This window comes from Cydia strobilella, chromosome 18 (assembly GCF_947568885.1).
Source record: "Cydia strobilella chromosome 18, ilCydStro3.1, whole genome shotgun sequence".
NCBI classification, from domain to species: domain Eukaryota; kingdom Metazoa; phylum Arthropoda; class Insecta; order Lepidoptera; family Tortricidae; genus Cydia; species Cydia strobilella.
The window spans coordinates 9,540,570-9,555,344 of NC_086058.1; the positions used below are offsets into that span (position 1 = coordinate 9,540,570).

At 36.3% G+C, this 14,775-nt stretch overlaps 1 protein-coding gene across 4 annotated transcripts in view; it reads left to right on the forward strand.

Annotated features, from left to right (window-relative positions):
- LOC134749212 (protein dead ringer) overlaps positions 1-14,775 on the forward strand; it is a 145,690-nt gene that overhangs the window by 124,892 nt on the left and 6,023 nt on the right. For all 4 annotated transcript variants that reach the window (XM_063684093.1, XM_063684092.1, XM_063684095.1 and 1 more), the window contains exon 5: positions 11,934-12,117. In XM_063684093.1, the coding sequence (XP_063540163.1) occupies positions 11,934-12,117 (184 nt within the window). The remainder of the gene's footprint in view (positions 1-11,933; positions 12,118-14,775) is intronic.

Consider the following 14,775-nt stretch of genomic DNA (forward strand, 5'->3'; position numbering starts at 1 on the left):
TAGGCACGTATTTTCATACACTACCGTAGATATATACTATTCCTGTCTCTTTCACGCAAAGGGAAACCTTTATAAAAAGCGCTTAAAGATAAGGGTAACCCTTATTAAGAGCTAGCCTTATTTTTGGTTAGCTTTTCGGTAAGGGTTAGTCAAAGGTAAGGGTATGAATGTGCTTGCAGTTCAAAAGGGAAAGTCTTTCAATGTGTTAGCCGTGTTTAAGTGTCGCCCATTGAAAGGGTTTTATCGCGGAAAGGGTTGTCCGGTCCCTGGGTACGAGTCCTTCAAAACGATTTTTCTTTTTCAGTTCTACATCTACCGGTGAACCCGAAAAGGACATTTAAGTTTTTTGTTTACGAATGTAGTCACTCTAAATAAAAATAATTTCTATTTTGTTATATTTTTTTTTTGTAATTCAGCACCAGGAGAAAACTTTATTCAGGTTTTATTTATTTATTTTTTATTTATTAAACTAAATTGGGACATTTCATATTAAAATCAGTGCACTTACTGCGGTTGAAGATTTCTTTTAAATAAATTTATTTGTAAGAGCGTGCATAATTGAACTTAAATATTTCGTGAAGAATAAAAGGTATCGGTGTCGGGTTTTTTTTATAATACTTGATATTTATTCAGTAATATATACATGTATTAAACTATTCATATTCCATAATTTTTTTTAAAGAAATCAAGTAAAAACTATCAATCGAGTAAGAAAAAAAAACTTAAGATGCCGTTTTTTGCCAAAAGTATTCAGTATATGTTTTTTTAGTATTTTTTTATAAGTAATGTATATAATGAGCTTTTATTTTAGATATTAAACATTGAAATCGGTCAAATAGTTTAGCTTGTAGAATTTTTTGAAATATATTTTGAAGAAATTTACACTCACATTCAAACTTTCATATTTCGTGAAGTTTGAGAGGTATCGGTGTCGAGTTTTTTGTATAATACTTGTTGTTTATTCAGTAATATGCACATGTATTAAACTATTCATGTTCCATACATTTTTTTTGAGAAATCAAGTAAAAACTATCAATCGAGTCAAAAAAAAAAACTTAAGATGCCGTTTCTTGTCAAAAGTATTCAGTATATATTTTTTGAGTATTTTTTTAAAAGTAACGTATATAATAAGCTTTCATTTGAGATATTAAACATTTAAATCGGTTCATTGGTTTAGCTTGTAGAATTTTTTGAAATATTTTTTAAAGAAGTGGCGCCATCTCTGTTCCTAAGGGGTGAAACTGCCGCTGCTGCGGGTCAAATCGCTTAGTTTGGTCCCTACTATCACTGTGCAAAGCGTCTTGCTTTTATCATGAAGTGCAGCATTTTGTTCATAACAAGTATGACTATTAAGTGTGATCAATAAATAGTGAGTAATTAATGAGTGAGTATTAGTGTGTGAGTAATTGTGATTGTGCTCATTTTCTATCTATTTAATTAGATTTAGTTATAAGTTATAAAATTCAACTTGTGTCAGCTACCCTATTGGCCTATAGAACTACTCAACAATTCAAGATACAGATTTTACACAATATACGAAATGTTATTATTTTAATTTAAATAAATAAAAATGGCAGCAATCTTATTATTAAATTAATATTTGACGTTCATCGATGTTCTTATAACAACCTGTAATATGTAATATGAAATAATAAGACGTATAATTTTCATATTAATTTTAACTCTTTTCAACCTGCGCAGTTTTGAAATTTCTTGTCAATTGTAAGCTATTTTTGTAGATATAGTTTGTCTATCGTATCCGCTGATTGGTGCTAACTGCTAATCTATCTGGGTACCGGATATAGCCGTTATCTTCAACGGCCTGACCATATTTTTTACCTTTTTGTGACGTAATAAGGTTCATTTTGGCCCGGCATGCAAGTACTTGTAGTTGTTATCTCATATCCGCAAGTCGAGTGCAATAATATGTGCTTTTCCCACGGACGTCGGTTTGCTCGTGTCAACTGGAAAATGATTTTCTTTATACACTAACCTTTGAAAGTTGATGTAACCTAACTTAACCCCACCTACCTAGTACCTAATATAGGTACTAGTAGGTACGTTGTATTGTGGTGGTGGGTGTATCGATGTTTCACTTCTGTAATAGGAGATGATACTGTTTTTGTTTTTATTGTTGATTAAACCGTTTTTGTTTTTCAAAAATGTCTGATACAATACACATTCGACAGATATGAAGTCATATATGTACTTTTACATTTATCTAAGTGCCAATGATATTAGTACAGCAAGTATAAAATAGCGTACAGCCATCTATAGAATAGAAACTAAATAGTACTGATAGTCTACAGTGTGTAAATCTAATACGGGCGAATATTCAAACGGTGGTTAGCATAGGACCTAAGACGTATATTGAGATACATATTTTTTTCTTAGATACAATGAAAATATTAACCATATAAATAATTTGGCCCGCAATGTAAAGCAACACACAAGTTATGAGATATGAGCTTTTTAAAATAACAGTCAACGCTTGTTGGTAGTTACTATAAAAAGCTCGTATCTCGTAATGTCATGTCTCATGTCATGCCATGTCTCGTAATGATTGCAGTACATTGCTGCTCGGTAAGTTTTCGAAAATTAATTACGAGGTCATAATTAAGTGTAACTTAAAGAAAACTTGATTACACGGATAAATTTTCTATCATGGTTTATTGCCCGTATTGGATTTACACACTGTATAAAGCCTAATCGCGCTTACTGCTTTTTGCTTTAAAACGATCACGTTACGACTTACGACACTTACGCGTCGAACTCTGACATTTAGCATAATCGAATTAGAGTCCAATAGGTTCGCATCTAATCTGATATCGATTGTGGTAATCCGTGATGCTGTCTGCGTAGAGTTTCGTTTATCTCTGTATTTATATCTTTGCTTCCTGCGCCCACGTTGTCTGGGTCTGGTATGCTATAGTCGTAGCTGGGTGGTTCAAGATTTGTAATAATTTGTGAATATTCTCTAGGCATAGGTTTTTCTATATCTTATGAAGCAAAGTATATGGATAGCCTTATTAGAATTTTCTCTAGTAATCAGTTATGTACCTTTTGGGTACCTACATTGGTTACGGAAAATGAGCACCAATTTTAAAATTCATGTCATAGAAGTTTGTAATTTTTAATATTCAATTATTCATATTTTCAAGAGATTAAAACGATACAATTGATAATTTTATACCTATTTACTATTCATCCAAAACACTTGTTGAAGTCGTAGGTTAATTAGTATTAAATTTACGTCACCTATACAAATTTATAAGCTTTATTGTTTTGAATACATTTTTCTTAGTTAAAATCGTGTGTAATATTATGAACCTCGTCTAAATCTACGTCACTTGCTTATTTATTAGCTGTTCCTTACTTAAAACATGTTGCCGGTATTTACTTGAAAATGTACGCTTTGTAATATTTAGGTTGTATCAGCACCAACCCACTCAGCATAGCACTGTCGTAACATAAGACATCAACATTTAAAAAAATCCTCTCGTACCCATCTAAGTTCTCTGCATACTGGTACCTACTTTCCTATCTCCAGCACGCCAGCGACCTGCAGCATCCTAAACTCTTTATGCTAATGCTTCATTGTGGTCGACACTTTCATTTGTTCTATCTCGACAAGACCCATTGTCATCCCCTGCCCTTTGACTCCATTGTATGTTTTTTGTGACTCCGGATTATTTTATTTCCGTTATATGTTGTTAGGCTTTGTTGTCTCGTGTTCATTATTAAGTTAAATCAATTTTTTCGATGCTGATGTTTTTGTGGCGCCTTTCTATTGTATAATTTGTTTGGGTAGTGAGTTTTTAGTTACCTATAAGACTATTTAATATGTCATTAACATTGATAGTTTTTGTATGTCTGATGCCTATTGAAGAAACTTCGTTCTTCTGTTTAATTCTTCCATCAAATATTTTTAGCTTATGTTACTTACATAAGATTGTATTTAATTTTTTAAAGTTATGTACTTAATATAATTTGTAAACAGTTTCTCATTATAAGGATCTAAGGAGATAATATGATTGTCATAATATTATGTATGCAATTATACAATCAGTTTAGAATATGTTTGTGACACAATAACTTATTAGTGTTCATATTTATATCGTTACAATACACACAAGATCTCCAATGTTTCATTAGTAGCTATCTCCGATACAGTCCCATTCCGCCGTGTCACGCCCGGGACCCATTGTGATTCAAATTGTCATTCAGAGTGGCCCAAACCCGGTGGCACTCGGTTGCTCGACACCTTCGTACCTCGACCCTGTACGTCAATCCTCGTTTGTTTACTAAATGCCCTTCGTAAGTTAAAATTCGAAGGGAATTTGACAAGTACATATGTAAAGCTCGTTCTATATGCAAGTAACAACATAAGTTTATGTTATTATTTGGTTAGTTATTAGTAGTAGTAGTAAACTCTTTATTGTACAAATATACATATTAAAAATTACATGGTACAAATAATAAGATGTACAAAGGCGAACTTATCCCTTTGAGGGATCTCTTCCAGTTAACCTTTGAGTAGATGAGAGGAGAAAGTGAAAAGAGGGTGACAAATGTAGCAAAATGTACAACAAGGTCAGAAAGATAAAGGATATAAATACATACAAAATATTTTTAATGTCCAGTGAAATGTGTCGCCTGAAAAAGTTAAATGCGAGAAAAAAACATACTTTGTCAATATGTTAATTAAGTATTCTATCGATACATTCAAAGGTTAAGAACGTCATTTCGACATAGGTAATAAAATTACCATTTAGGTATAGGTATAAAACCATTGTATCGATCATAAAGAGCATATACATAGAATGTAAAATTGTAAGCGAAGTACAAAATCAGCGTGAGATTGAATTACCTATTGTTGACGACAATCGAAGGCTACGATCCTGATATTTATATAACAATAGTTTGCGTCACTGTATTTTAAGCAGATTATGATAAAAATTAATTAATTTTTAACAATATTTGAGTGATCCGAACAATAAGCCGTGACGATCATTCTTGAATGTTGTTTTAGCGATTTATTCCGTTTGTAGCGGAATACGAATGCTCTTGTCTATCAGTTATAATGATACCAGAATTTGTATAAGCGTCAATGCTGACAATAGAGTAACTTAGTCACCGACAGTTTCCCCTTTATCGCATAATACGAAAAAGACATAAATTATTTTCCATGAACCGACATTGTAAAGCGACTATTAGCAACTTTGTACGCACAACAAAATGAATGATAAAGAAAATTAAAGGTTTCCAATAGCATTTTATGATTCCTTCCAGCGACAACAAGGTGCCCATAAAACGAAATAGAGGCAAAAAGAAAGATACGTTATGCTATGTTATTACTAAACATGAAGTGTTTCTGCAATTTAAAATACCTTCACAAATTATAAAACTTTGCAAATGAAAAACTTTGTTTCGATATCTGTGCAAGTGGATGCATAATTGCGAAGTGGGAGCTCACTTTATACTATGGACCCGCCGACTCGGTTTGACGGTCAATTTCTCTCCACCCATAAAAAGCGCGAACATGACTACGTTAATAATAAATTACATACATTGGCCTGGACGATATAGCCATTTGAAAACAACAAATGCTTGAAAACATTATCATTACTTTAGTATATTTAATTCTTGAAAATATGGTTCGTGTGGTTCAAAACAATGCTTAGGGATCGATGATCCTGATGAATTATAGGCGAGTAAATTTGAGAGGCTTCATTAGCGACTTTCGCATTAGATCTTTGACCTAATATCTGCCATACTGGCACGTCTGTTGCATTAAAATAATGTTTTTATGGTTCGTAACTTTACACACCCAGATGTGGGAGAACACAATCGTGAGATTTATAGTAATTACATTTCAGTCCGAGTACGTTCCTGTTACGTCTCATCACACGCCTGGGTAGGTTCAAATAGGAATTTACGGTCGTAGATAGTTGCCACCATCGGAAGGCTTGCATTGTTGCATTCGTCGGAGCGACCCGCGCAGTCGCGACGTCTCTTAGCCGCATCCGACGTTCCATTGTTGCGATTTTATTGCCGGTGTTACCGTCCCCGTGATGGTCGTAAACCACGCGCCGGCGCGCGATACTATCCGGATCGCGACCGCAACGCGTTACCGAAGCCACCACACCGCGGCCGCGCTTTCATTCGTTTCTAATAAATTGATAGGATGCAAGCTCGCTCGGCTACACCATCCGCCATTGGTCGAGGCGTTCCCGCCGCGATGCTCGGACCCCGGTTGTAAATCAACTTTACAGCCTTTAATTACAGATATTTGCCGTCCCATGTGAGTGCATGGGATATCGGAGGGCCGCGCTCGCGAAAATATCGCATAATAATGGGTATTGACCCGTAATGGCTTGCCTGTAGGTACATATCGGCTGCCTTTGTCTTGATTGTTCCACGAGGAATATTCTTTCTGAATGATTGCCAATTACATCGGCCCCTGAATTTTACAGGCGATACAATACTAAATATACACTTCGGTTTGAATTTGAGTTCGTATAAATGATTTATACTATATTAAAGTTAATGGGTTAAGAATCTTTTTATTTGTTTGACTCTACTTTTCTTTTGTAATATCTGAGGGTTCCTCATTAACATATGTATACCTATACACTATATAGTATGTTCGTCCAGGTTGAAAGTTTAATAAGAAAGTGATATTGTTTGCTGCGCTGGCAACACTGTTGCACCGGATAGGGCGGCGGCCATTTTAATGTCTCTCTGACGGAATTACGCTGGATTGTTCTCGGGTTTACTGCCTCTCTCATGATTGATCGTTGTATCTTCAGCCTTATGTCATTCTCCTCGTATCTCTCGGAATTTGTAGGTACTAAGCAATAAATATGTATTGAGTTATGTGAACTACGGAATTATTGCATATGTTTAACTCATTCAGTACTCAATTTAGCTTAGTATGTTGATAACTATTCTGTATTAGTTCACTTCGCTTGTAGAAGCTCTATGTGAAGATTTATAGAAGAAGAATATCTGTGAAATTTGTAGTTAGTGCCAATTTATTATTGATTTTGCCAGAAATAAGAAATTAAAATTTAAAGGTAGAATCGATCATAATACGCTATCATCATTCGGATAGGTCCTGGTTCACACAGATACCTAGATACTCGTATTGTCAGTCAAGTTCTAGTAACTTCTTAGTAAACATCAAATAAATTAAATTCGAATTCAGCTCCGCCCCTGATTGGTAAGCTCTACTTTTTTCCCCACACATCATGCGTGTGGAAGATTATGATTAGACAGATCGTATTTCTAAATGGAAGGCAGGCTGTAAATCCCCGCATCCATAAACTTGTTACGAGTGTCTAAACGGGGAGTAGCTGCCGTTTATAACATTACCTAATGCACGAATATGAAGAAAAAAAACTTTATCTACGGCTACCAGACTTCAGGATTTTCCTTAGGTACATGGCGGAGATTCGGGTATTTTTCAATTTGTTGTGTGGCTATATTAAAAGAGCTACAGAAATAGATAAATAAATAAAAAATTTGGTCATAACTCATAAAATAAAAAATAAGTTAAATGCTTTGAGATTAGTACCTAGTAGAGTCACATTTAACCTTTTTTGGATAAGTACATTATGCAGTTGGAGTCATGCACTTGCATTTTATGGAAAAGTAAGACAACTTATATGCATAAGTAAGTACTGAAAGTACTAAATGAACACGACAAAAAACCATTTTTTTCCACCGTCGTATTATCAGAAATATGATCAAAAACTTAATATTTTGATAGGTTTTACAAAATAATTTTAGCTCTGCAAGCAATTTGCTTCTCTAATTCAGTGTCGTTTTATTCGCGCCCCGACACCTTTCGATCGCCTTTACGATGCCAGTTACAGGTCGAGTGATTTACAGACAGTTAAATGTGAAAGAATTAAGCCTTAAATTACAGTGTGATTCTGAAATATTAAATGTTTTCTCACGCTTGAGTTTATATTAAAGGAACTAAATTAATGTTTTTAAACTCAGTATGTTTACTTTTATGCCTTCCTAAGTATCTTCCCAAATATTTACGAAATGGATGAGGTTTTTTGGTTAGATAACTACGTATTTATCCCAGAAAAATATGTCTCTATATAATGTTACAAAAAAGTATTCAACCATAAATATTATCACTCGACGTCATCTATTGCATGCACGGTTCTCCGGCAAAGTGTTATGTGTCTATTTATACTCATGTTAATATATTACCCTCTGTAATTGACGCTCACGTAGCTCGTAAACGCTCGCCATTTTGCGTTCTAATAGCGTAACATCAATCTCTCACTTGTGATTTAATTCATACATACTAAAGTGGACATTTCTATAGGTACATGGTTCTCAGTTCTGTTTTTGCAATTAAAGCTGTAATAATAACGCAGAGTAGAACAGTTTTCATTAAAACTGTCGAATTAATGCGGAATTTGAGCGTGTTTTGTTACTTGGCAATTAAACAGCGTGAAGCGAGCCAGCTGAGACGAGTCGAGTAGGCGAACGATTTAGATTGATCGAGCAAGAATCGAGGGGGGCGGCGCAATCAAAAGCGAATCGGGCCAATGGGCGAGCGGCGACGGCTCTGCGAGCTCCGCCATTGGCCAGCCGTGGGGTTGAGGGATATAAAGGGCCTTGATACAGCTCTCGATAAGCGGTAGGCGTCGAATACCAATTTGATCGATTATCGTCCATGCGGCCACGAAGACTGCGGCCGATAGGCCGGCATTTTTCCACACTGCTGTTGGTAACGCCTTGACATTTTGATTATTGTTTTCTTACCGCACTACAATTACGACTCTACTTGAAATAAAAATTTCGCTTTTTAGGCAGGCACATTTAATTTATAATGGAGTCATAAATGCAACTTTTAAGTTAATGTTGGTTGTAAAATTGCCACAAATCACAGTTTAAAATTGCAACAGTGACCGGAGATGCGGCTAATCGGCTGTTATTTACAGTGGTTTATCAGTTCAGGGGCGTGCGGCTTAGCGATTTACGAGTCACCAGTTTCGCGCACAAAAGAATTAGCACTTCTAAGCGACATCGAGTACCAATAAATATCGAGTGAGGTGCGAATAATCGACGCAACATTGTAGCACCGGAATCGTAAAGGTGTTTCGCGAAGTGAATTCCGCCAGTTTAGAATAGGGTTTCGGGAAGCAATAATTTGTGACAATTGGGTACGATTAGATTGGGTTTGCGGACGATTGGTTATAGTTCGTAAATTAGCTTTTAACCGGCCGAATGGCGCGGTCGCCGTTCCGAGTTGTTGATATGGGTATGTGAGGCTTTTAAGTATGGGCGCGTAGTGTTATGCAAATACGTGCGCGGCTTGGTGCGCACGCGCGTCGAATCGTGCGTTTTCCGCGCGGAGTTTGTGGAAATCGTTATTGGGGTGATTGCCTCCAACAATGGGTTTTGTACGGGATCGCATTTAATCGGGTAACGGTGTGGCTTCGTGGGTGATAACAGGTAACGCGGTGGGCCGTGCTTTAACTGTGAGTTATAGGTACTACATCTACGCACATCTATGGGGCACCTTGATTCTTAATTACGTTTGTTAGTATGTAGGTATACCTAGGTTTGGTATGTTTCATTTGAAGCTTTCAGGAGGACTACTTAGACACCTAATTAGGTATGGGTAAGTAATTGTATATTATTTAGATGCGATCGCTATAGGAAATTCATGTATATGTAGAGTCAGTAAACTTAATTGGTGTGTACTCTTGTTAACAATCTTATATCAAGTAACTGAGTAGCAAAACCAATAGGTATCCACTTTTTAGTGTATTTAAAAAAACAAAGTCAAAAATCATTTAATAATATTGAGATAAGTAAACAAACAAAAACACATAATTTGGTACCTAGGATGGATACGAAGTCGCGCATCATAAAAGCGCAGTCTCAAAGCAACATAGTCGGTAGTAAAGGTGTTAACGCGGGCGTGGGTGGGTTAACACTTCGCACGTGACGCGCTACATACATGTGGCACTTTTACAGATGAATTATACATCAAAATCAGTCGGCTGGTAGAGCTACTATACAAGGTGGAAAAAATAATGGGCCCTGGAGGGAAAGTGCCTTAAAACCTTAAGTTGGCTCATTTGACTTAAAGGAAACATTCTTTTATTTTTAAAATCAAACAAAACTGCAGAACCTTAGGTTAGGCTTAGGTAGATACCAAGTACTATTTTCTTTTGACTTATATAGAGTGAGTCAGGCGCATATATTCCTATGGGTTATTTGCTATACAGGGTGGAAAAAATAATGGGCCCTGAAAGGAAAGTGCCTTAAAACCTTAAGTTAGGTCATTTTACTTCAAGGAATCATTATTTTATTTTAATATATCTAAATTAGCACTATGTCGATAGATCTAGTTCTCTTTTTCTATCTGAAAAATATCTGTAAAGGTGCAATAACTCTTGCTTTTCATTTATCTATATTTTCATTAATCTTGGTCGAACTGTGTAGTGATCAGATAAGTCTGAAAAGTTCCTTGCTTTGCGGTTAAAATATTGATTTTATGGTTTATGGTAAGCAAGTGTGCTTCAATCAAACGAAATATTTATTTTATTAGGCGTAATAGGAAGTAAAAAGGCAATTTTTTGAGGTTCTTAAATAATGTTTAGGTACAGCACTTTTGCTGCTAAAATATCGAACTTAACAATCCCGACCCCCGATACATCAGGCTCAACACATCCTAAATAGGCTCCGCTTTATTTGCTCCAATTTCACCCTTAAAACATAAACGTAGCAATTAATCTCTGAACGGGTGACGTGCACTCCCTACCCCCGATAACCAGGGAATGATTAACTGTAGACAGGAAGACAAATAGTCGTTTAGGTATTCGCTAATGCTCGCTCATCAAACGATCGATGTCGGGGCGACAGACGATGTCGACGCTAAATAACTTCGCTGTAACAAATTGATTGGGTGATTTGCAACTCGAGAGAAACTCTAGCTGAAGCTGCTGAAGTTAATGTAGATAAGTTCTGCATGGAATGTACTTACGAATGTATCTTTCATGGTCATAATGAGTATTGTCTTAGCTAATGAGTTTTAGCGTTTCGACGGTTAAAACTTTTATGCCAATTAGAAAGCATTGAGTGAAAACATTGAACCAACTATTTTTAATGTCTATAAAAAGTTACTTAAACTTGCCATTTCGCCCTTCCTTGTTGATGCAAAAACACCAATACTTACGTTGTAATACAAGTACCTTACCCTCACATACAAAATGAACTCCTAGTGTTTACTGAAGCATCTGCTAGCAGTTCCGAGTGATGTATGCTAGCACGGTGCTGCGCTTGCGCACGACCATCCGTCACTTCATTACGGTCCGCAGATTAGTAAATCAAGAACAATCCGCAAGAACAAACAGCTTCCGCGACGGCCACACGGGCCGCGCTATATCCAGCCTCGTAAACGGACGATCAGACGCGCTCGCACACCCATAAATCATCGATCGTGCGATGCGATGCGATTTAGCACGCTCGCCGACTTTACGGCCCTTACCAGCGCTGTAAAGGGTTTTACAGCCTCAAATAGAGAATGCCAGTTTATAGAGTACGGCGATGTGGTTAACGTGCCTTTACGAGTACTGTTGGTCGTTCTGTTATTTTTACTTATCAATTAGGACGTGTTGCAATTTACAACCGTTTCGGTGGTAAACAGTGCAGCTTAGTGCCTCAGGCTTCAGGAAGTCATGCATTTAATAAGTATTGCCGATTGTAATAAAATGAATATACTTCAACTCACATGGCCATAATGGTTTACAAAATGCTGCTTGCCTGCTGCTTATTTTTCATTTTAGTTTTGGAATTTATGAAAGGTTACAATAGGGAATTTTTGCGAGGGTAATCTTTAACACAATGGTACAGGTTGCATATTTTATAATCCCAATTGTTTATTGTTTCAGGCACACCAATAAACCGGCTGCCGATAATGGCGAAGTCGGTGCTGGATCTGTACGAGCTGTACAACCTGGTGATCGCGCGCGGCGGGCTCGTCGAGGTCATCAACAAGAAGCTGTGGCAGGAGATCATCAAGGGGCTGCGGCTGCCGTCTTCCATCACCTCCGCTGCCTTCACTCTGCGCACACAGTCAGTACCACTCGTAGTCCTTATTGAAATATTTTTTTTATAAGTGATAAGTTAAGTGATACGTGTTCTCGTCAGTTACTCTTTCGGATTTCATACACCGCTTGCTGCCTCTTAATCCTTATCTTATAGGTACCTATCTAGGTTTTGCGAAAGCTGTCATTTAATCATCCAATCCAGAGCGAAAGATAGGCCTTATTGATTAAGCTTTGTGATGTGTTTTGTCCATTCAATACCACATTGTTAGCGATATCATATCATATCATTTATTCAATGCAACTATGGTATTTTACAAAGATGTAGTACATGATAATATCATCATGATGTGTATGATGTAAGATAGGTACATTATTTGTTTTGATTGAGGGTGTAGGTAATATTGTTGTAGATTGATCCATTCGAATCGTGCATCTATAGCAATTTGAAGGATAATAATATTTCTTAACAATAAGTAGGTACAGGGAACCTGTTTTAACTAGATATAGTTCGAAATTATATAAACGAAGAAGGGACGGTTGTATATTGGCATGAAAAGACAATTATTGTTATTTTTAGGGAAGGCGCCGCATGAAAGAAGCTTACCTAATTCAATACGGATTAATATAAGCCGATACGGTACATCCTATTTAAGCCTTAAGTCTCTAGCATTTTGGTGGTTTTACGAAAGAATCATCATTAAGAACATTGTCAGTAATCTATGTCTAATGTATCTATGTGGCATTGTCTATTAGTCGATGAGCTAAAGATATGCATTTAGACCGGCTAAATCGTGTTCCAAAAAGGAATTAATAGGCCATCTGTGTGGTCTTAAAACGAATCGGGAGCCGTCGCTCCATATTCGATGGCGACGCTTTGTACCACCTTCTTGCTTTCAAATTCTCACGAATAGGAGACAAAGAGAGTGCGACAATGGCTGTACGTGAGTGTCCAACGCGACAATATGACATCTTCATAATTAATAACCTCTAACTCATCTCCACCGATATAATTTCCCATTTATCTTCCGAGTTCCTTCACCTCGTGGCTTTTGTCAGCCGCATAAAGGTGTCTCCACTCTACATTTCTAATTCAGAGTGCGCACCGTTACGCACGACGCTTCGATTTTGAACGCAACCTCCGCATTATGATTACAATCTTGTGTACTCCTTGCTTTCTATTGCTCAAGAAGCTACCATCCGCGTGCGGTTTGTCGAACACCTTACTTATTTTATGTCCCCGGTAAACGGCCGACGCTATTTTAGTACCTAATATCGAGATGCATTGAGATATTGCGGTAAGTCGAAGATTCTACGGCGTTCGGGCGTTCGTAAAATTAGACGCGCGTAATGACGAATGTCGTATATTTAGCTTTCTCATTTGACAGTTTATGAAAAGGTAGCCCGAGTTTTTATGAAGCCGCGTCGGCCCCTCAGTTGTTTATTGTGTTCTTATTAAATATGTGGCCGCTTAATATGAGTTATGGCGAAGAACGGTGACAATATCCTCGGATAAAATTGACTTGTCATAAGAATAGGATTAAAAATGTAATGGGATGTTCAGCTATTATACCGATTATAGGTTTGAAGGATAGGCTTTTTATAATTTATAATTGGTGTTGAAATATGATTTATATGCGTGTCATGTCGTTTAGTGAGCGACGAATGCATTGACGTTCGACGTTATTTATTAGATCGTTCCAGTTAGAATAGAATAGAATAGAATAGAATAGAATTTCTTTATTTGCCAGAATACGTGTATAAGATGACAACAGAAAAGGTTTACATGTATCAGTATTCAGTCGAGGACACGACATGCAAATAATTGACAATTTAATAATTTTAACATAAAATAAAGTACAATATAGAAAATATTACGACAGAAATGAAAACAGTGGGTAATTTTTCCTGTTAAAAAACTAATAATAAGTTGGTAACAATTTGAATATTAAATAATAAAATGTCCATGAATAAATAAAACTAATATCGATAAGTTAAAATTTTTATATAAAAAGTCAAATTACAAAATGGATGTCGTGTATAATTTATTTAAAAGTCATTGGGAAAATAATTTAATAATAAGATGTCAAAATATATACATAATTTATGCAACTTAAATTATCATTCTAACTGCTTTAAATTATTATTGTGCTCTAAAAATTCCCTCACACTATAAAAGCAATTTTCAGACAGCCATTTTGTAATCTTATTGCTAAATTGGTTACTATCGATTTGCTTTAGCTCATCAGGAAGACTGTTGAATATAACTATACACATATTGTATGCATTTCTGTGGTATACAATAGAATGTGAAGGAGGTTGATACAATAAATGCTTGTATTGCGCTCTCCGATTTCCGGCAAATACATCAAATCTCTTTTTAAAAAGTTCAGGGTGTTTTTTCACAAATAGACATGCTTTTTTTATGTACATGCAAGGCAAAGGCAAAACATTAAATTGCTTAAACAGTGGTTTACAACTGTCCGTGATCCAAGCGTTGGCTATCGCACGAATACACTTTTTTTGCCGAATGAACGCTTTTTCAATGTCGACTGAATTGCCCCACAGTAAAAGACCGTAGTTAAGTACAGATGCCACATATCCGTGATAGGCAGTTGTTGAGGCCTGTAAAGATACCGCGTTTCTAAGTTTCCTTAGGGCGAACACAAATCCGTCAAGTTTGGAA